We start from the raw sequence: 22,978 nt of genomic DNA, 5'->3' as shown, positions 1-22,978 counted from the left end.
ACTACGTACTGTATTCACGAATCCCTAGTAAGCAGAACGTACAGTGAGACATGTACATATGCATGTTCCACCGCATCGGTGGTCGTGACGATGTCGCGTTCCTGGTCATGCATTACCTACGGTGGGTGCGCTCAGCCCTGTCATCACTGCAAGATCAAAAGTCAGAGGGGAAGATTACAAGGCGGTAAAAACAAAACAAGCGACAGTCTCCACAGCGCCGTGTTGGCTTTTCCTATTTGACCGATCTGCGCCTACGCCGTGCTTTGCTGCTTCGAGCTCCATCTCCGAGGCACGCACACATGACCCGAGGTTAATGCAATCGTCGGTCCGAACGGAATCGTCGGCACCTTCTCAGATTTTCAAACGGAACAGGGAGCCGGGGTTGAGGAACGGGTTGGTGAAGGTGCTACCGTCCAAGCCTAGAAATGGAGAGCGTCAACTTTTTACGTTTGGTCGTTGCGTTTGGAGCTTTGAGCTCCCACGCTTAGAATCCAGATAGGTCGCTGTGCATCAAGTCAACATTGCATCGGACACTGAGCACCAGCCACTGATGCGACGATGAGACCAATTTGATCGATGAGACAGGCAGTGTTTGCATGATGCCAGTGGACACATCCTAGCTATCTCCCGAGTTTTGGAAGCTGCGTGCCATCTGCCATGGATTGATTTTTACTCAAGTTGAGCATGCATGTGCATCTCTGATTGGATCAAAGGCAAATTGAAGATGCTGGAGCAGCAGGTCCTCAAGTTACATGTATGTTCTGGAACATCACTTAAGTTAGTAGGACGAACACGGGGAGCAAGGCATTTCTTTTTTTCTGGATCGAGAAGCAAAATATTTTTGTATGCATAGTAGAGGAGCGAGGACATCGCATGTCATCATATCATACCACTCTCTAGATCTGTCAGCTGATCGATCTGGTCATCCGGGTAAACCGGGTCGCCGTCGTTTATGCATGCTACAAATATATCGCGCGCTTCGTTTCAAAAAAATACATCGCGCGCTTGGGGGTAGCTCGATCGAGTAACGGACCCGGCTCGAGACCCCATCTGCACTGCACCGCGCGTCGACCGACCCACACACTGCCCTGCCCGTCCCCAGCTCGAGCTGGCCGGCCGTGGCCCAGCCCCAGCGCGGCAACGGGGACCGCGGGCAGTCTGCCGCCCTCGCCGGAAGCCGCGGCTGCTGCCAGCTCGAGCGGCCGTGCCCGCACCCTCTAGCCCCGCGGTCAGCGGCCGCGCTCTGCCCTGCCCATCCCGCCGACCGTACTCCTCGTGCCCGCCCGCCCGCCGTCGTCATCTCCCGTGGCGGTAGCCATGTTCCGCCCCAACTCACCTGCCCATCAGCCCACGGCGACGATATTCCTGCAGATCGAGGCAAAGAGGGACGAAGGGGGATGGGAACGGCAGACCTGTTCGCTTCAGCTTATAAACCAGCTGAAAAGCTGAAACGGTTGATTTGTTGTGAGAGAAAAACACTGTTTGGGACTGATAAGCCGGCTGAATAAGTTGAAGCGAACATACCGGGCGTTGTTGGGCCCATCATCCTTGAATTGAGTGCTATAGAGTATCGATGGGTTAAGCGTGAGCACCTTCTCTCTCCTACATGGAGCTCTTATAGAGAGCATATCGGCCCCATTGCGAGTGCCCTAAGTACTATCTACACACACTACATTGGCAGGGCGGTGTTTTCGAGTCCACTCTAAACTCCAATCACGTACTCTCCCTCCTTGGTTTGTGGCGTGAATAGGGATGGTAATAGATCGTAGCCGTCATGTCTCATTTACAATCCAATTTAGTTGTATCTATTTTTATTTCAAAATTATATAATATTATGGTCCGATTTTTATTAAATCCGATTTTTAAATTATTAGGTTATAGCGTGATTGGCCCTTTTGAGCGGTTGGAAGGCGGAGCGCTAGCTGCGCGCTCGCGGCCGGCGTGCGTCAGCGATGGGAAACCCGAGAAGCTGCTGTTAATTGCAACTGTATACATGCGCCTCGATCGGGGTTCATTATGCGTAAAGAAATGTTGCCCGATGCATGATCAAGCAGCGGTGCTCGCAAGGCTCAAGGAGGAGGGGAAGCAAAAGAAGTGGCAAGAGAAAATTAAGGATGATGATGATTGCCGCACTATTAGCTGCAAAGGCCAAAGGGAGACGGGATGCTTTGCGTTTCAGGTAGTTGAGTTTAGAATATGTCCTAGAAAGAAAGTGTTTAGAAGGTCCATGCTTGATCGATGCTTCGATAACGAAATGCTTTGCAGAATTGCAGTTAGCAGTTGCTAACAACTCTGGCGGGTGGCGGCAGCGTTATAGGGCCTATCCGCCTATGGCAGACTGGCAGCAGATACGGAACTTGGGCCCTTCTTTACAGATAAACCAGGATGGAGCCCAAAAGTAGTGTTGGTCCTATAAGGTGACTTTGGCCCAAAAAATTTACTCAAGCGGCGGCGGCAGCGCGGCTAAATGAGGAAAGCCCATCATTTTCGGAAGAAACGGCCCAAAGCTCGCCGTTATCGCCTCTTCGACGGCACGCCACGCGGACGCGCGGACCAGTCGCCTCCCCACTCCCCAGTGGCCAGTGGCGTCCCCACTCGAAGCGCTTGCCTCGCTGCGCACCGAACCAAACGCCACGGCACACGCGGCGCTCCGGACGAGGCAATTCGGTGGGTGTCTACCCCGGAGGGCATCTTCTACTGGCTGACGCGTGGAAGAGAGAGGTATGGTTGTGTTAGAGATTAGCCGGCTGAATTTAATATGAGAGAAAAGTACTGTTTGCTAGCTGATAAGTCGGCTAATAAGCTGAAGCGAACGGAGCATTAAATTAGTGGAGTGCTAATGAATTTGCTTTTTTGACTAATGTAAGCAAGGACCATGGTACTTCCGTGTAAACAATAGGTCCTTCCAACGTCATTTGTTTTATATCGTATAAGTATTTTAAAACACAATAATATTTTTTTGCATTACTAAAAAAATCGTTTCATTCTTTTCATTTTTTAGGGGGAAAATATTTTTCTTATTCTAATTTCTCTAAACAAGAAATAAATTTACATCATAATTCTAAAAAAATCTAATTCAGGTTTTTTAGAAATAAACCGCATGCATGCGCATGTACAATCTCAACTCTAAAAATTCATCTGCTAAAAAACAAAAAAATATCTACCATCAACAAAAATGTTCATGAACACATAAAAGATTTACAAATCATAGTGAATCCTCAAGCATCCACCGCGTCCAAGAACCTTTAGGAAACCTCCTCTGGTTGCCGTCACCATCGTCATTCCACACCGGCGAGCAATGTTGGGGAAGGATTTCTCCAGTTGATGCCAAGCCGTGCGCCGTCACGGGGAGACATGGAAGAGCTTATGAATGACGAGGAGGAAGGTCGGGGACGGCTGCCTCCGCGGATCCAAGGATGGGTGGGAGAGAAAGGGAGAGAGTACCTTGCCCTGTCGTGGAGGAGTTGGGTCCCGCCGCTCCTCATCTCCCACATCGACTCCTCAACTCCCCACCTCCACCACAGAGCTCGTGGAGGAGCTCGCCCTCTTGAGATCTAGCATCACCTTATCACGAGCCCATCGTTGGTAGGTAGCGGGACCTCGAGCTCCACCATGAAGAAGCTCCACCTCCACCGGATCTGGTCGAGGACGACAGTATGCGGGCGTCCACTCCATGGATCTCACAGCCATGGCTGGCCTCTCCTTCATCGGAGGAGATAGAACGGCGATGGGTGGGAGGAAAGAGAAATGGAGAGAGGGAGTCAGCCGCATAGGGCATGGGGAATTGAGCAGGTCCGTGTATTGTCAATACGATCCTATAGTAAATATGTGCTAATTAGGATTAATAAATTCATCTCACGAATTAGCTTCCATCATCGCAATTGGTTTTGTAATTAGTCTATATTTATTAGAAATTTAAATATTTAATGTGACAGGGACTAAATTTTAGTACGTGGAATCAAAAATCTCTTTCCTAATCTCCCTTCTCTCGCCAACTTTCTCCATCGATCCTCGATCTAACGGCGACGGCACACCACCTCCTGGGTACGCACCCGCAGGAGGTGATTTTCGCGGCGCTCCGCAGCGCAGCGCGTCTGCTGCAGACCTGCAGTGTACCGAGACGAAGCGGCGCCGCCAGCTCCCCAAAACCTCGCCACCTCTCCGCCCTCGCCAGAGAAAAAGCAGAACGAAAAGGGGGGAAAACAGAGCTCAAGCACTCACCGCAGCAATGGCTCTCACCGCTCGCGCCGCGCTCGTGCGCGTCCTCCCTCCGCGACCCTCACCGACCTCGCAGCTCAAGCAAGGTACGCTTCGCTCTCCCCCGCTCCCGGTGTTCGGATCCCACGGGTGCCGACAGAGCTAAAACCCTAGTTTCGGTTTTGCCCCCACAAGGTTTAGGCGGCCGCGGCCGGGCCTCGCTCGCCGTGCGGGTGAAGGACTCCGACGACTACGGGGCCCTGCTCTCGGAGAAGCCCGCGGCGCAGGCGAAGCGGGACGGGTGGGAGGGGTTTGGCCGGGGCGTGACCAGTGCGGCGGAGGAGGAGAAGGAAGAGGAAGCGCAGAGCGAGCCGGCCTCGTGGGATGTGCTCAACCAGATCGGCGTCGAGGTGAGCGCGCGCAACCTATTGCTTGTAAGCTTGTCGTGTTGTGGATTCGAAATGGTTGTGTTGGCTTGAGGTGAAAAATGCAAGGGAAAATTTCCTGACGCTTTATTCAGTGCGTTGATTTACACAAGGTTTAAAGCATATTGAGCAGTATCGAAATTAGTGCAAACTACAAAGCCGCAGCTGATTTGTTCTTAAAAGTAGAGAGCACGCAAGCCACCAATCACTAATTACCATGCTATCGAATTTTTGTGAAGAAGGTTGGTGCTGAGATGCATGTTTTTTGATCTAATGTCAGTCTTTAGAGAATGGTTGATGGATTTGATGATAAAACTAAAGCATTGTGCTCGTTATTGTTCTCTCTCTATATATTACAATTGATGCTGTAATTGAGTGCATTCATATTCTCTGTTCATGGAAGAAAACTTTTCATGCAACCTTTTAAGAAAGGTTTCAGTGCACCATCAAAAGAATAAAAGAAGAAGAAGAAAGGCATCACATCACACATTTTGGACAAAATCCAAAATAACCTTTTTATGAGACGTCGTAAATAATTCACATATTCTTTGTCAATGAGGTAAATGACAAGAAAGGAAAGACATGCATCTTAGATTCAGAATTTCTTTTCATTTGGCCGCATGATTCAAAAATTATATCTGATAACTAGTGCTTATGTCTTACTAAAAGGAAAAGGTATAGTAAGCTTTCTCAGTTATAATAGAAACTGCAGCTCGGACAGATTAACCACTCATTGGTAACTGGTAAGGGCTTGGGGATGGGGATAACCACCTTGGACGTTGGAGGGGCTACATCAATGTAGTCACTACTAACGGAGGGGAATGGACTTTGCACGTGTTTCTGGGACTACATCTTTTCCAATCGTTGCATTCACAAAACTGTCTGCTGGTTTGTTGTAGTTTGATAGTGTTCTGTTACTGAAATACTCAGTAAACCTTGGTTGCTGCTTTGATTTGGTATGTTTTTACTACTTTCAATTTACTTTGATAACTTTGTGCTAGGCATTTGTAATTTCGCTGTAATTGAATTCTGCGGAAGTGGGGATCTTCCTGTTATGGTAACATGAACGGGAGCAATAAAATGGATGGAATGGTACAAACTTAAGGGCAGGAAGCCAGGAACTGTAAATGGTAATGCACTGTGTCAAGATCTTTCGGTGTTAAAATACTAAAATGGGGGTATCATCTGATGGTATGTCGCTGTTTTTCCTTCTTAGACTGGCTATCCCCAAAGTTAACAACCTAGAGCGTCTCATCCAAGGATTAAAAAATCAGATATAATGAAAAACATGGACCTCCACTGGTGCCAAAAAAACCAGGTGGTTACTGGTTCTATACCAGCCAAATATACTGTCCGTTTTTTCAAATTGAAGACTGGTTACTGTCCGGTAACCGACTGACATTTGCTGGTATTCTGCTAGTTGGCAATGAACAAAAAACCATGATTAGTTGATTACTATATTATATTGCAGACAGAATAAATATTGCAAATGCTGAAATATTGGTTCCTAACATATGCTTCTTAGGTAATAAATTTTCAGTACAGCAAAATTTGATATTTGTAAGGCATTGAGTACACTGTACGCCAAAGGTTGCTCGTTGTGCACAGTGTCACGTAAATATCTTGGAATAGGTGCTTCTTTCTATTAGTGTGGATGAACTCAATTAGTTTGACACTATATATACTTCAATTGAACTTGAGTAAAAGAAAGAAAGCTACAGTTTTCTCGAATATTTTAAACCCAGAGTTTGAAGTTATAATTCTAAACTTGTTGGACTGGTATTAATTTAGTGGTCCAGGCCATCCTGGTTGGTTACTAACGGCAACTGAATAGTAACCTTTGATTTGTTATTTTTGATCCTATCTGATGGATTAAGCAAGAATACAGTTTTCAATTGCTTACCTATTATGTGTGATTCTAAGAACTATTCTTGTGCAGTTGGACTCTGACAAATCATATTCCGCCCTCGTATATGGCACATCTGCTCTTGTTGCAATTTGGATATCATCAATTGTGGTTTCTGCACTTGACTCAGTCCCTCTGGTATGTAACCTTCTCTTCTCTGAGCATGTGATATGTTTACTTCAATAACAGAAATAGCAGTAGATAAGTATTAGTAGGATCACAAGACCAATGATAGTTTTGAGCCAGCTGGAGTGTTATTCAAACAACTGGAAATTTTTGGATAGCATCTCCCAACAACATGATGATTGTTTTGTATGAGCAGGTTCCTCAGGTGATGGAAGTTGTTGGCCTTGGCTTCACAATTTGGTTCACATCAAGATATCTGATATTTAAGGTGATTAGGCATGCTCCATTAGAAATATCCACGTCCATTTAATGGCTCCCGTAGTGATATTTCGGTGTGTTTTTGTGTGTGTGTGCAGGAGAACCGTGATGAACTTATCACCAGAGTTAGCTCCATCAAGAAGCAAATATTAGGGTCTCATGAAAACTGAGCGTTACTCTTACGTTCCGTTAATCCGTACTGGGTTTTATTGAAAACATTGTTCTAAATAATTAGCAGTCTTTTTTGGACTTTTCCTTTCACTAATCTAAAAAGTGGCAGTTGGGCTATGTCATTTCCAATTAATTTAGGTAAGGGCAGGCCGCTATGCGATTCTCTTTTGCACAATTTTCTTTGTGTGCTCTGCGGACCCATCGAGGCGGCTAATCCTTCCAGAGTCGTTCTTAACTGCGTAAGGTATGTCATGGGTGCAGTACCTGTCAATTTTGAGCTGTGCCTAGGCTCCTCTGACCCGTCTTACGATTTGGTTGGTGCTGAAATGTAGTTTTTGCCGCCGCTCGCCGCCGCCCGTCCCTGCTCGCTTGTGCTTCTTTCGACAGCTGCTGCTGCGGCTGCTGCTGCATGCAAGCCGATCGGCTGCACAGCTAGAGCACATGTTTTCCAAAAAAGAAAAAAGCCTATCAGATTGCTTTTCTTTCTTTACTCATAGGACAGTAATCTGCTTGTAAAAAGCGGCTGCTGGCATGCTGCTGCAGCGCCTGTAGCTGTTGCTGGGTGGCTGCAGCAGTTGCAGCCACAGCAGCTGCAGTAATCTGCTTGTAAAAAGTGTTCTTGTTCCGTTGCTCCTACGGTGTTTGGGAGGAGGACGCTAAACTTTAGCCCTGTCACATCGGATGTTTGAATACAAATTAGGAGGACTAAACATAAGCTAATTACAAAACTAATTGTAGAATCCCTAAGCTAAATCATGAGACAAATCTATTAAGCTAATTAATCCATCATTAGTGAATGGTGACTGTAGTACGATATTGTCAAATTATGGACTAATTAGGCTTAATAGATTCGTCTCGTGATTTAGCCTAGGGGTTGTATAATTAATTTTATAATCAGTCTATGTTTAGTACTCCTAATTAGTGTCCAAACATATCGATATGACGGGACTAAAATTTAGCGCCCTCCTCCGAACAACCCCAGCCCGGCTGAAGGGACTTCCGGTGTTTGGTGTCCGGTCTTGCCTACAGTTACGTGTTTGACCCTTGGAGCTTGCAGGAAGCTAAGGGTCAAAGGAGAAGCGTAGTGGGTGCCTGGTGCAGCATGAAGCATGTTCTTTCTTTCGAGAGCCGTGAAGCATTTGGGATACGGAGGGGATCAGTTAGCCGGTCAGGTTAGGGAGGAGGCAATCAGACAGAACTAAACGGCCGTTAGCGTTTGCATGAGGCAGCAAGTGTATGGATCTGTCGCGGTGGGCTGACCACTACAGACGGGGCAATTAGCAGATGAGATCCACCATAAACTACTGACAAAAGGTATACTAGATTATCAGTGAGACCAAAGGTTTGTCTCGAATGCAAGAGTTACCCCTGGAACAGTTCGAGTCCCATAAGTACTGCGAAAAACAGCTGTGTTCGAAACAACAACAAAAAGAAAACCTAGCGGAAGTGGACCCAGCTTGGCAGGCCCCGAGGCCCGTGAATTGGCGCAAGTGCCATCAAAATTGCTGGCCACAAAAAAACACGCGTAAAAGTGCCGTCGATATCAGACCACAATCCCACGGCCACCATCGTCCAAGTTTTTTACGATAGCAGAGAACGGCGATTGCTCTGTTCGCCTCCTCCGCCGGGGTCGCCGTCGACGAGCCCGAGACCAGCCAATTTTGAGACGCAAGAAAACACGGACGCGAGGCGCAAATATCCGCGAGCTCCTGTGTGGTTTACACACTAATTAGGAATATTAAATATAGATTAATTATAAACCAATTGCACATATGGAGGTTAATTCGCGAGACGAATCTATTAAGTCTATTTGTCCATGATTTGATAATGTGATGCTACAGTAAATGTATGTGTTAATCATGGATTAATTAGCCTTAATAGATTCGTCTCGCGAATTAGTCTCCACCTGTGCAATTGGTTTTGTAATTAGTGTATATTTAATACTCTTAATTAGTATCTAAACATTCAATATGGCATGGACTAAGGGCTTGTTTGTCTCCTAGCGGTTAAACTTTAGCCCCTATCACATCGGATGTTTGATACTAATTAAGAGTATTAAATATAGGCTAATTACAAAACTAATTGCACAGATGGATGCTAATTCATGAGACAAATCCATTAAGCCTAATTAGTCCATGATTTGATAATGTGGTGCTACAGTAACCATTTGCTAATGATAGATTAATTATGTTTAATAGATTTGTCTCGTGAATTAGCCCAGAGCTTCTGTAATTAGTTTTCTGCAATTAGTTTTATAATTAGCCCATATTTAGCTCTTCTAATTAGCATCCGAACATTCAAAGAGCTAAACTTTAACCCCTAACCTCCAAACAACTTCTAAACTTTAATTCGTGGAACCAAACATCCTCCTACCCGTGCGGCAAGAATTGTAACCCAAGCTGGCTTGGCAAGAATTGGAACTCCTCGTTTGTCCCGTACCCGGCCCGTCCCCCTCACGGCCTCACGGAAAGATCCCCGGGCCCACGCGCGATGCGCGCAGCCGCAGCCAGCCACCACCTCTCGCCGTTCCTGTTCCGATTTTTCCCTCGCCCCCGGCCGGCGACAGGCGACAGCGTGCCTCACCTCCCCCACACGTGCGACCACCCCCTCCCTGGTGAAAATGCATCGTCCCCCCGTGGTACCGAGCCCACCTCTGGCAGGTGGGGTGGGTGACGGGTGGGGCACCCAGGTGACGCGGTTGACGTCCGCCTTCGTCTTCCCTTTTCTTTTTTCTCTCTGTTTTTTTTAGGGCGGCCTTCGTCTTCCTCTCCCAAATAAAGCCAAGCCCAGCGAGGCAGCGAGGCCACCAACTCCACCTCGTGGACTCCTTCCCCCAAAACTAAACCCTCGCATAGGAGGCGCGTGAGCCCGTGAGGTGGACCAAGCGAGGGGCCCACGCCGCCACCGCTACCTGCTGCGACGACTCCGGGCGGAGATGGCGTCCATCTCCGGCGCGGCGGCGCCGCCCTCGTCCGCCGCGTGCCGGCTGCGGCTGCGGCGGCACCTCCTGCTCCGCCCCTCCCACCTCCGCCTCCGCGCGCCCCACTCCATCGCCGACCTCTCCCGCTCGTCCAGCTCCTCCGACTCCGCCCCGACCCCGGCCCGGCCGCTGGGCTCCAGGGCGGAGAACGGCAGCGGCGGCTGCCGCGCGGTGGAGAAGGACCCAATCAAGCTGTGGGAGCGCTACGTCGAGTGGCTCTACCAGCACAAGGAACTCGGCCTCTTCGTCGACGTCAGCCGGATGGGGTTCACGGAGGAGTTCCTGCAGCAGATGGAGCCGCGGATGCAGCGCGCCTTCGCCGCCATGCGGGACCTCGAGAAGGGCGCCATCGCCAACCCCGACGAGGGCCGCATGGTGGGGCACTACTGGCTCCGCAACCCGGCCCTCGCGCCCAACTCCTGGCTGCGCGACAAGATCGAGACCGCGCTCGACAGCATCCTCGCCTTCTCCCAAGACGTCGTCTCTGGCAAGGTCGCTGCAAATTTCCCATTTCTAATTACTTGACATACTTGCAATTGCTTCTGCTGCAGAGTTGGGATTGCTCAGCATGCTTGGTTTGCAGTGCTAATCTAGCATTTTTAGCTCCATCCATTAGAAAACCTCATTTTCATTGTAATTCGGCAACCATAGCGAATCTCAAGTCTGTCCGAGAAATGGTGCCAGCTATACGTATGTTTATCTGACCGAGGCAAAGCACCAGGAACAATTTAGGGGATGCGATTGTAGAAGTGGATTACATTCATCTCTCTTTTTTTTAATATGGGTAGTCCTTTGTTACAAAATATTGTGATATGCCATCACGAGGGAGCTTAGAGGAGCATACCTGCGAATAATCTTGCTCCAATGTACTGAAGATATGACATGATAATCATATACATCTTATTCAGGCTTTTGGTACATTCTTTTTTGTGCTGATGTCTTATAACATGGTAAATGCAGATTCAATCCCCATCTGGTCGTTTCACTTCAATCCTGTCTATAGGAATCGGAGGATCAGCTTTGGGCCCTCAATTTGTCGCTGAGGCACTTGCACCTGATAACCCCCCGCTGAAGGTACGCCCCTAATTCATAATCCAAGCAATGCACTTTAATTGCATTAGTCTATCCTCTGGATTTAAGATGTCCGTCAGTTGTAAGATATACCTCTTATTATGCTTGATTTCTCAGATAAGGTTTATTGACAACACCGATCCTGCTGGGATTGATCATCAAATTGCTCAACTAGGACCTGAACTTGCGACTACTCTTGTAATTGTCATTTCTAAGGTACTGAAAGATCCCAAATTTGATTGGTTTGTAGATCTTCTCCCAGCTGTATTATTAACTTATTTGTGGTACTGATTATTTTTACAGAGTGGCGGCACACCTGAAACCCGCAATGGTCTGCTGGAAGTACAGAAAGCCTTCCGAGATGCGGGGCTGGAATTCTCAAAACAGGTTTTGACCTCAGGTTCTTGCTTGTTTTTTATGATTCTGTTGCAAGTAGTTCAGGGGCAATCGTTTTTGTTGGTTCTTGCACTGTTTCCACATGCTTGATATGTGATCGCGTGAACAATTCATTATTTGACAGAATGGTCTGTTTTGCAGGGTGTTGCAATTACTCAAGAAAAATCTCTGTTGGATAATACTGCCAGAATAGAGGGATGGTTAGCTCGGTTTCCTATGTTTGACTGGGTTGGTGGGAGAACTTCGGAAATGTCAGCTGTGGGTTTACTTCCAGCTGCATTGCAGGTAAATGCTTTCCCACTTTTCCTTTATGTTTATTCCACACTTCCAAATTAACATGAGGAGTTGTTGCCAGGGTATTGATATCAAGGAAATGCTTGTTGGCGCAGCTTTGATGGATGAGGAAACCAGGAACACTGTGGTATGATTACAAGAACATGGACAATGTACAGTTGAACGATATGGTCATCTATCAAGAATGTTTCAAACATGGTTTTCCTTTTGACAGGTTAAAGAAAATCCAGCAGCATTGCTTGCATTATGTTGGTACTGGGCATCAGAAGGGATAGGCAATAAGGTTTGCAGCTTCATTGGTTGCAGCATCTTCTATTGATGAATGTAGTTCTTAGTACTCTCCTTACTGTTTTGACTTTCCTCTCTTTCAGGATATGGTTGTACTTCCTTACAAGGATAGTTTGCTACTTTTGAGTAGATATTTGCAGCAACTTGTCATGGAATCCCTCGGGAAAGAATTCGACCTGGATGGCAATCGGGTAAAAAGTCTTAAATATTTTAGTCTATTTACTGTAACCGGTTTCTCTGAACTAGTAGGTTTCAGATTCTATATTCATCACTTCTCTTTGTTTAACATAGAAATTTCCAATGGCAGGTTAATCAAGGGCTAACTGTATATGGTAACAAAGGAAGCACTGACCAGCACGCGTAAGTGTGTGCTCACTTTTCTGCAATATTTACTATAGTTAAATTGCAGGATCTAATGAATTATTTCTTATCACAGTTACATTCAGCAGCTGAGAGAAGGTGTCCATAACTTCTTTGTTACTTTTATCGAGGTCTTGCGAGACAGGCCTCCTGGTCATGATTGGGAGCTTGAACCTGGAGTCACATGCGGTGACTATTTGTTTGGGATGTTGCAGGTCAACCTTGAACTTTAAGGAGACAAAATTATGTTGATTTGTCTACGATAGAGATAACTGAGATATACAATATTTTGCAGGGAACTCGCTCTGCTCTTTATGCAAACGACCGGGAATCTATCTCCGTTACGGTTCAAGAAGTAACTCCTAGAGCTGTTGGTGCACTGGTTGCACTTTATGAACGTGCTGTGGGGATTTATGCTTCTTTGGTAAATATCAATGCCTATCATCAACCTGGTATGCTTCTCAAAACAAAGTAATGTAGCTCAGTATCATTAAGCTATTTTGTTTTATGCATTTATGTGTGGGCTATGTGATCTACAGGTGTTGAGGCTGGTAAAAAGGCAGCTGGAGAAGTATTGGCACTTCAGAAAAGAGTGCTGATTGTATTAAATGAGGCCACGTATGGAATCTCTGATTTATTTTTTGGTTATTGTTTCTCTATGAAGTGATTGGTTGTGTGTAGTATTTTTTGGTCATATTACTAGTTATGATGCTTTACTTGGATCACTAGAAGTGCACCCCACCTCACAGTTGTGATAATGCCCCTTTCTCCTAGAGATTTCCATTGAAAGCCTTTTAGAAGTTTGGCATGGTATATATTTGAAAAAAGAATATTTTGTTGGCTTATTAATAGTCCTCTTGGGGCTGCAAAACTGCAGATAGACGCCTGCTTTTTTAGCAGTCACACATCCTTGAGTAGAAAACAATCAATATTCTAACAAATAGAAACATGTGTCTTGTATTTCAATATAACTCAACATTTCCTTACTCATGAAACATTTTTCTTTGTTCCCAATTTCCAATGCACATGAACTCAACTTTCATCAGCACAAGCAAGGACAAAATTTGCACATTAAAGGACATCACTTAAGTTTGTTTACAAATATCTGCATTTTACTCCCCCAATTGATTGATTCCTGAATGTCTGGATTCCTCCTGATTTATGTATTTGTTGTCTCCCAGCTGCAAGGACCCTGCTGAGCCATTGACCCTAGATGAAATCGCAGATCGCTGTCATTGCCCTGAAGATGTAAGTTTCACAGATTTTCATCAGCATAAACCAGTTGCTCTTTGAACTAACACATGCTGTACACTTGCTCGCTCAGATTGAGATGATCTACAAAATAATACAGCACATGGCTGCGAACGACAGAGCGATTATAGCAGAAGGCAGCTGTGGTTCACCTCGGAGCGTCAAGGTTTATCTCGGAGAATGCATTGTAGATGAAGACATGCAGGCTGCATAGATTTGGGGCGGTATGGATCGGTGTAAAATTATGTTGGAATAAAAAGGAGCCTCACCATGCGTGCGTCTTCCTGATGTGCCATTACCCATTAGTTCCTTGTTTGGTTGTGCTCGCACACGGTTGCTGCAACGATGTATCTTAGAAATTTTTTTCCCCCTTGGGGTCTCCCTTTATTTTACTTACAAAAATACGAAGGGACGAAGAAAGGTGCCGGCATAAATTACGTTCGTTTAAACGCATCTTCCATGGGAATATGCTTTTGGCAGCATCCGAGCATTTCGTTGTGGCATCTTCTCCATCAAATCCACGTTTCATGCAAGCAGGTCAATGAAGGTTTCTCGTTTCGTTTGATACAGGGAAACAGTACGAGAAGAACATTTCTGAATAACTCGGGCATATTGAGTTATTCTGGCATAAACACAGTTTTATTGAAAAACGAATGGAATATTTACAGTCGAGCGATACAAATGCTAAATATAACAGTGGTACTACAAATCATTATCTCGCCCGGCAACACAGATTTCCAGCATCAGAACGGACTGAACAAATGATTTCAAGTTTTGTGTTACCCTCTACCTGAACAATGGGAATCACACGCAAGTAATTGCAACATAGCTGTTGACGCAATATTCATAGAAACTTGGATATCACACGGCAGGACGTCCGAAAGGCTGTAGTTGCGACCGTAAGCAATGCTCGGTTATTGTAGACGCTGCATAACCAGGTACAGCAACATTATTTTCATAACAATATGGAGACTGGAAGGCCAAGATCAGCACCCCAAGACTCAGTTCTTCATTCAACTTGGGAAGTAAAATGTTTTGAGAAAATTAATGCTATAGTAATGATTCGTGTCCAAGGTTACTATAACGAAAGACTTACCCAACAGCTGTAGCACCCCATGAAGCAACATTATAAATGACTTTAGTCCCATCCCAGGCCTTCCTGATTCTACTTTTCTTCTTTTCAGCTGAAAATGTCTTCCGAAGTGCTGGCACAGGAATGGCAGAATTTCCGATCAAAATACGATTTAATCATTCACCTATATTAAGAAACGAGGAACTAACCTTTCTGAAGTTGATCAGGAGACAAGTCCTGCACAACATGACACTCGGCATTAAGCACCACTCATGCAAGGAGAGACATAAAAACTCCTGGTGCAGCATCAAGTACAGGAAATAGCTACCTTAGTCTTTTTGAGCGATAACAAGTATGCGGCCATAAAGGACGTAATCCCATCAACTATATCCTCCTGCTTAACAAGAACATACCCATCATCTGGGTCATCATCTTCCCACAAATCCACTGCCTTTATTATATCCCATGATACATCAGGTTCAACTGTGCCAAAGAAGTGTGGAGAATTTTTTTTAAGTACAGTTATCTTTAATTCAGGGAAATGAGAGTGAAAAGGAACAGGGTAAGGAACACATCTAGCCATCTAGGTGCATATTCACTACAATAGTAATTTCAGCTGGTCATACTTACATGACTCTTATAGTAATATAATATGTACATCTAGCAGAGATGTACCTGTGCCATCTTGATATACTGACTTCTGAATACCATCGAGCTTTTTAAGGAACTCAAGTGATTCAACCTTAGATTTAAGAAGGTCACACATCTGCAAGGTAAAAGCAAGTGCTTAAATTTTAGGGCAGAATCAGAGCATATGAACCATGTGGAAAATTCTGTGTCGCCTCGCACTCCAGAAAGAGATTTCTGTTAAGTGCCATAAAGCTGTTCACCCCACATTCCAGACAGGAAATTGGAAATACATAATGAGGATACTGGCATACTGCAAACGTGATTTGCCTAAACTTACAAATACTGTTCTTTTTTTAATAACAAATACTATTCTTGCAGCATCTGAGACAGAGGCACCAAAATGTTTATTTTCATATTTTGGAGAAATATATATGCAACGTATCACACCTAAACTTATCAGTAACATCCAAAGTCATTTATTTCATGCTGTACCTCTATTTCCACACTTGCAAACTACCTAAAAACGACAGAACGCATACCCTAGTAGTTGCCAAAGTCAGAACGGCATGAGCAATCAGCATCGAACTGGCGGTAATGCAACTGCACATAATGCTTGATACTAAATTTACCACAGGGTTGACAATAGCCTGAATCCACCCAACAAGCTACTGAAACACAAAGACCTTTTTAGTCTCACCACAGCGCAGAAACAGTGACAACGCAGTAATTCCGAACCACGTGTCCATCTCAGATAGTTATGAAGTGTTTGGTTTCAGTTTGTAGTGTCTAAATAGTAGCTAATTCAGTTAGCTCATCGCAATTTTCCATTACCATTAGTTACGCCTGTTGCAACGACTTATAATTCGGAAATCCAAATCCTATACTAGTTCCCGGAATCCTCAACCTGTCAAGAACTCGTGACTCGTTAGAGATCACGACGCCTCCTGTCCTGCTCACCTGGGTCGTCTCGTAGTCGGAGTCACTCGCCACCGACGACGACGCCGCGTCATCTGCATCGTCACCGACACCGGCCTTGCGGTCCTCACCCTCCGGCGGCGCCGCTGCGGTGTCCTCCGAGAGGGACGTGCCGAGATCAGCGTCGGCATCGCGCAGCATCTCGACCGCCCGCTGGACCTGCTCCAGCACCTCCTCCAGCGCCCGCTTCCGCACCCTCCTCACCTCCGGCGACCGCCGGCGCTCCGCCGCCGGCGAGGAGGAGGATGGCGAGGGCTCCATCGGGGATTGAAGGGGACCTACAGCCGGCGACGGTGGCGACGTCCGGATTAGGACTCAGAATCGCGATGATTGATTTGATTTGGCTAATCGTCGCGTGATCGTGTTGGGTGCGTGTTGCTTTGCAAAAGGCAACTATGAAGTGGGGCCAGGGTCATGGGTCCTACCTGTCAGTAGAAGCTGATATTTGATGGGCTTGAGGTTTACTTAGAGGCCCAACTATAAACACCGAGACCGACCGAGGAGGCCCATTCTAACGCAGGCCATCCGGGGCCAGGCAGTCTCGGGCCGCGCGCGGTGGTGGTGTCCAACAAGATGGACGGAGATTGCCGGTGAAGTTTGAAGGTCCAAGTCTGAACGTGAAAATTTTGGAAACATAATGCAGTGATGTTGATTTTTCACACTTCAACCTCTAAACTGAGGTAATCACATATGATTTGAACATGTAAGCAAAGATGCAGCCACATGGGTACAAAAATGATGGTTGCTGCTAGACTGTACTCAACTTAATTATTTTTTTTGAAGACCTAGTCAACTTAATTGTTAACGACAGCAAAGTCAGCATTGAGACATCATGATAATCAATTTAGTATCAAAATATTCTGTTAGTTTTAAGTTACTTCCAATATTTGATCAGATCCGGATGCTTAATTTCTGTAGGAGGGGAAGACAAAGTACAACCTAGTTCAGAGAGTAACAATTGAATCTAGGTTAATTCAGCGGCAGCTAGAGCAATACTCTCATATTGATTTGATTCTCCGCTACCCACCAAGGTAGAAGATTGCTTGATCCGAAAAAGAAGCATGCTTTATTTGCTTATAGAACAAAAGTATACGTTTTTTCAGGGGAAATATAGTCTATCATATGGAATATGGAATAGGGCATTCAACAGCTTGAAGAGGTAGCTTTTTTCAGTAGCTGTCTACTACTTAAATGGAACAGATCATGATCTAGTGAAAAGTGGAAGTGTCATCGAAAAATATTTCAAGCCTCTACTGTTGTTTAGCCACTATAGTAATCTGTCCAAAAACACATGACATCAATATTTTCTCGAGACGAGGCTCGACCCCATTTCAATTCCAACAAATCGGAAATACGTGACAGCAACATAATAGCAGCTATAATCAATAACTAGAGATTGAAAACAAACTATGGGAGAGATATTTACAGTGATGAGGCACCAGTTTTAAAACTAAACTTTAAGCTTGAAAACACCTAGTTTGTAGAGACTGGTTAAGTGAATTTTAGTCCAATGTTCAGCATGCCCTTTGGTGTCTATGAAAATAAAGTTGGTAAAATGGAAAAGAAGGCATAGAAAACCATATACCTACTTTAACCTTCACTACCCTCTCCACACCTAGTGTAGAACACCGTGTTTATGGATGGTTATGAAGCAGAGAAAAGAAAAATGCATCTTTGGTTCCATGAAAATCTTGTAACAGATTGTTCTTGAAAAAAAGAATGGTGTAGCAGATGAAAAAAGTCTCAGTGTAGCTAACAATGGGCGGGGAGTAAATATCTCCACAGTATAATTTTCAAGAACCCACAATGTTGCCTCATAAATGCTGACTACTCTTCTATCTAAACCAAACAGATATTTTTCACCCAACAGGGAGCATAGAATCATGTATTTAGAACTGATGCAGCTAACAAATCAAGCCCAAGGTGCCCATGCCAATAGATTACTTTTCCCAGATTATTCAAACGAGTTAGATGAACCAGTTGAAGCTTCCTGATGGCATGGTGGGACAAATATAGATTCCAGTGGGCTTAAAAGAACACAAATGCTGGCTTGTTGGACTTGGCCCAATTGTGAATGTCGACTGCCACATTGATAATTTGCACAGAGACAACTCATCCAATAAATTTGGCTGTGTTATATTATTTATTCACCAAGTATATTCTAATTTTAACAGAATGATTGTTTTACTATTCCCTAGTTTAGGTCCTCTTGGGCTTTCCCTTGGTAGGTAATCTACTAGAGTCCCAAAAGCTGATAACAACCTAAACTTTAGTACCTAAACAAAGGCACACAAAAAAAAAGTAAGGAGAAACCAGTCTGAGAAAAAAAAATACCAAAGATGTTTTGCAGGTTCATGCAATCAGATCCCAACGAGGTAAGTTATCAAACTTGCAAAATCTCAAAAGGAGCGGGACATCAAATAGCGCAAGAATTGAGCTACAGAATGGGATATAAAAGCTCGACTTAGTTATTGTAGAGGTCTACTAAAAGCAATGCTACCCAAACTCAGTCTAATTCCTTTTCTGTAAACAGTGCAAAATCAGAATGCCACCTTACTGTATTGAACTCTATGCATTGTACAGAACAAATAATAGGTTGATCACTTGATCACCTGAATTACAGTCACTGTATGCATGCCTCCCGCTTCAAAATTTTACCGCATACCATAAAAAGGGCATTTCTCGTTTCAAAAAAAATAAAATAAAAGGGCATTTCATATATCACAATGACATTTAGAAAGATCAAGATTCATTCAAATATTCTGTGTACGGCTGTACGCCAAGCCCCTGCTCCCCGCGTCCCAAAATAAGTGTCCGTTTAGAAAATTTTAGATACATTAGTAGTAATGAGAAATATCTATGTTGCCGCTAATAGTAACTAATACTAATTGTGATTGAAAATCGTACTGTCTGTTTAGTTTTTCGGAGTGCATTAGAACCATAGAAATAATATCAATTGATCGCTTGATCGTCTCTACGCGCTTCTCTACATGCTTTTTTTTATTGATGTGAATGTTGCTTTAATTAGATGAGGTTTATTAGAGGTAAAATGACACTCTTTGTGGGATAAATTTTTGAGTCTAAATGGACATTCTTTGCCGGACGAATGGAGTATTTGTTATAATGTTATAGAATAATCAATTAAGTGTCACTTCCTCCATAGTGAACGGGATATTTTAATTGATTATTTTTTTTAATGTAGATTGCCCATTTCTGGGGGCTTTAAACAAGGTTGTCCTCAATGTATCTGAAGGTGGGAGCAATCCAACATTAAATTGTCCTCAATGTATCTGAAGGTGGGAGCAATCCAACATTAAACTAGTACTCTTTAAGTCCATTGTTACTGGAACTATGTGAAAGGCCTAATTTAATACCTCAAGATGCGCAGTGGAATCTATAGCTATACCAAACTTGTCAGAGCTCCATATTAGAGGGCAAGGCACTGCTAAAAGTGACATTGCATAATTTGCATTAGGCGCTGATGAAAGGAATAGCGGGTGGCAGGATAGCCACACGGATTTGAGAATGAACTGCAGAACAAGCATAAAAGAGGCAGTTGAGCAAACAACCAGGCCAAACTCCACTTTGATGCTAAATAATTCGAAAGGCACTGCTACTTGCAGAACAACCCTTCCCGTGCAGGTGCAAACCGAATGTACAAACTACTATAAACTTGTACTTTATTACCTCCTCGGATGTCTGATTAATCAATGTCTACTTGAACCCCTGTCCCCTGGCCAAGATTATCTCAGCAATCCCTTTTCGCAGTAAACTGTAAGTATATGAGCCAAAACGAAAGGACCAATAGAGAATGAATTGCTAGCCTATCTGACACCTGAAAGGAACTAGTGAACCCTTTTATATCAGTTCTTCTCATCAATTAATGACCAAACAGTCAACATTTTCAATCTGTTTGTAGTCCGACACTAGTTTGCAACCAATGATCCTCCTGAAGAATAATGCCCATCCACATCGAACAAACCAGACCAAAAAAACACCACATCTCTCCAATGGCGAGTCTAGGCCCCTCCCAACCAGCATCAGCTCACCAATTAATTTTTTTTGAAAGGGAAATATTCCAGCCTCTGTATCGATTGATACATATAGCTGTCCATTATTACACACAGGACCAATGTCCGACTCAAAGAAAAGGTACTTGAATAGACGTTCATCACATCCAACACACTTAAATCAAGAGACTGTAGTCTATTACTAAAACACCAGCCATTTGGAGCAAAGGTCTCAATCACCGCTGTCTCAAGTACACGGCACCCCCAATTTATTTGGAGTTTTTCTCCTTCCTGCTGCAGCAATACCCAAAAGCGACACCAATATGTTCCTCTGAACAGTACCTGCATAGATGAAAAAGCTCGTGTCTTGCTAAAAACCTCATCGTTGCAGCTTAGCCAAATGCCCCAACACATGCCACGGCACCCCCAATTTATTTGGAGTTTTTCTCCTTCCTGCTGCAGCAATGCCCAAAAACGATACCAATATGTTCCTCTGAACAGTACCTGCATAGATGAAAAAGCTCGTGTCTTGTTAAAAACCTCATCGTTGCAGCTTAGCCAAATGCCCCAACACATGGCACACGCTCCAACCAAGGCTTGGTATTTAAGTTTCTTTTCTACGCCTTGTAACCAATCATTAAATATATGGTTAACGCTTAATGGAGGAGGTAAATTAAAAGAAGCTTGTATCAATCTCCAAATAAACCTAGCGTTCTGGCAATCAAAGAAAAGATATTGTATTTTCTCGTTCAAGTTACAAAAACAACATTTAACGCTTTCTTTCCACCACCTCCTTCCTAAATTTCCTCAAGTTACAAAAACAACATTTAACGCTTCCTTTCCACCACCTCCTTGCTAAATTTCCCTTGGTTAAAGTAACTCCTTTCAGTATGTACCACATAAAGATCTTAATCTTTTGCGGGATTTTTAGCTTCCATATAATGTGATTATGGGGCACAACATTGGTTACAGCTAACGCTCTATATATAGAACAAACCGTGAAAGATCCATGTTGATTAAGGGACCAAATGAAAACATCCTTTTGATATGTTAGTTGGATATTCATGACCCGAGCAACTAAGTGTAGCCACACGGTCAGGTTATTACCAACAAGAGATCTTCTAAAAAAGACATTGAAGAGTATCTTGACCTTCTAAGTGGGTTTTGGTGGATTAATGACGCGAGCTTAAGTGTCTAATGAACTTTCAAGTGCATAAGCAAGTTTAAAAGAAATGATGGACATGGAGCACTTATGATTGACTCCTCAAAAAGGAAATGAATAGATAAAGGGCATACCTTGAAAGCTAAATTTATTTTTGGTTTGAATTTGAGTATAGGAATGCCGCAATATCAAGAGGGATGCGTAAACATTGGTCTTTTGTTGAAAAAGGTGCTCAAGATGATCTAACCAACCTAGGAGAGATACATTTGCACCTGCACATCCCATGAGGATACTTAGAATGGTGCTAACTTGAGAGCTCCGAATTTTTTCGGAGATTGTTCCGAAATATTCTGGAGGACCAGAGTTTTCGAAAAATGTTCCGGAAGAAACCAGAGGTTCTGGAGTTTGCGAAGAAAGTTCCGGAAAACTCCGGAACTTAACCCCCAATGGCTAGTTTCGGGGTGAAGGGGTATAAATACCCCCTCACCCCTCCCACAGTCACTCTTGACCTAACCTCGTCCTGAGCTACAGAAAAGCATTCAAGTCCCCCTCTTTATTCCCCTTTGGCATTCTTGGTGAGATGTGGTGGGGATTTAAGGAGAGATTCAAGGGTAAGGCAAGAGAGAGTGCTAGTGAGCTGATTGTCGTACATACATCTATAGGCCCACCCGAAAGGTTGGACAGATCCGCATATGGGGCTGTACACTGAGACGTACTGGACATGGAGACTATAGTGCAGGATGGCGTAGCCTTCATGGAGTACAAGGAACTAGTCGAGGGCAAGAAAACTACTTGTAGTAGTTGGAGTAGGACTCTCTGGTTGAATCCAACTAGTACTCTTGTAAAATAACCGACCGGTAACCTTGCTCCCCCGGTATAGAAGGGCAGGTAGGGACCCTCTCCAGACAAGTTCAATCCAATACAAGAAAACAACATACAGGATGTAGGGTATTACGCGATCTAGCGGCTTAAACCTGTCTAAATCACATGCCTACGTACACCATCGAGTTCCTGATTTTGGTGACACCCAGCAACCAAAACTCTACCTCGGGTACTCCCTTGGTAGGTTGCTGGGTTTAAACATCGACATCTGGTGCGCCAGGTAGGGGGAATCACCGAAATTCCCCCTGCAAGTTCGATAGCTCAAGTCATCATCAAGCCCGCAGTCGCGTTCGAAGCAGGCGCGATGTTCATCTTCGGCTCCTAGGTTTGCGTCGTAGACGGCGCTGGAAACTTCGACCGCTAAATCGTGGAGGCTCTAGAGAAGAAGCTCCACGACATCAACCTTCGTCATCAAGCTACGGAGGATTTCGTCGAGAAATTCAACAAATTCTTCGATCTAACAATAAACGAGTCCGAGTTCAACTCGAGCTCTACATCCACTCGGATTGGTCCCCACGAGCAGG

General features: G+C 44.5%; 3 protein-coding genes across 3 annotated transcripts; 2 read left to right on the top strand and 1 right to left on the bottom strand.

The window, feature by feature from the left end:
* The first annotated feature begins 4,083 nt into the window (after nt 1-4,083).
* On the top strand, nt 4,084-7,252 carry LOC101781543 (protein CURVATURE THYLAKOID 1D, chloroplastic). Its single transcript, XM_004957008.3, has 5 exons — nt 4,084-4,304; nt 4,393-4,607; nt 6,562-6,666; nt 6,851-6,922; nt 7,011-7,252. The coding sequence occupies exons 1-5, from the start codon at nt 4,229-4,231 to the stop codon at nt 7,080-7,082; spliced, it is 540 nt and encodes a 179-aa protein (XP_004957065.1). The 5' UTR covers nt 4,084-4,228; the 3' UTR covers nt 7,083-7,252.
* A 2,615-nt stretch (nt 7,253-9,867) lies between these two features.
* On the top strand, nt 9,868-14,202 carry LOC101781146 (glucose-6-phosphate isomerase 1, chloroplastic). Its single transcript, XM_004957007.4, has 14 exons — nt 9,868-10,555; nt 11,024-11,137; nt 11,252-11,350; nt 11,438-11,521; nt 11,672-11,815; nt 11,886-11,951; nt 12,039-12,107; nt 12,196-12,303; nt 12,420-12,472; nt 12,549-12,687; nt 12,768-12,924; nt 13,012-13,090; nt 13,654-13,720; nt 13,797-14,202. Exons 1-14 carry the CDS (start codon nt 10,019-10,021, stop codon nt 13,935-13,937), a joined length of 1,857 nt encoding a protein of 618 aa, XP_004957064.1. The 5' UTR covers nt 9,868-10,018; the 3' UTR covers nt 13,938-14,202.
* Nucleotides 14,203-14,314: 112 nt separating this feature from the next.
* Nucleotides 14,315-16,766, bottom strand: LOC101780743. Its single transcript, XM_004957006.2, has 6 exons — nt 16,383-16,766; nt 15,471-15,561; nt 15,124-15,278; nt 15,005-15,032; nt 14,820-14,928; nt 14,315-14,649 (listed from the first exon to the last, which is right to left on the bottom strand). Exons 1-6 carry the CDS (start codon nt 16,659-16,661, stop codon nt 14,568-14,570), a joined length of 744 nt encoding a protein of 247 aa, XP_004957063.1. The 5' UTR covers nt 16,662-16,766; the 3' UTR covers nt 14,315-14,567.
* Between the last annotated feature and the right edge of the window lie 6,212 nt (nt 16,767-22,978).

The sequence above is a fragment of the Setaria italica genome, chromosome II, assembly GCF_000263155.2.
Source record: "Setaria italica strain Yugu1 chromosome II, Setaria_italica_v2.0, whole genome shotgun sequence".
In the NCBI taxonomy this organism is placed as follows: domain Eukaryota; kingdom Viridiplantae; phylum Streptophyta; class Magnoliopsida; order Poales; family Poaceae; genus Setaria; species Setaria italica.
Note: the sequence above shows the minus strand (reverse complement) of the source record. Positions and strands in the feature narration are given on the sequence as shown.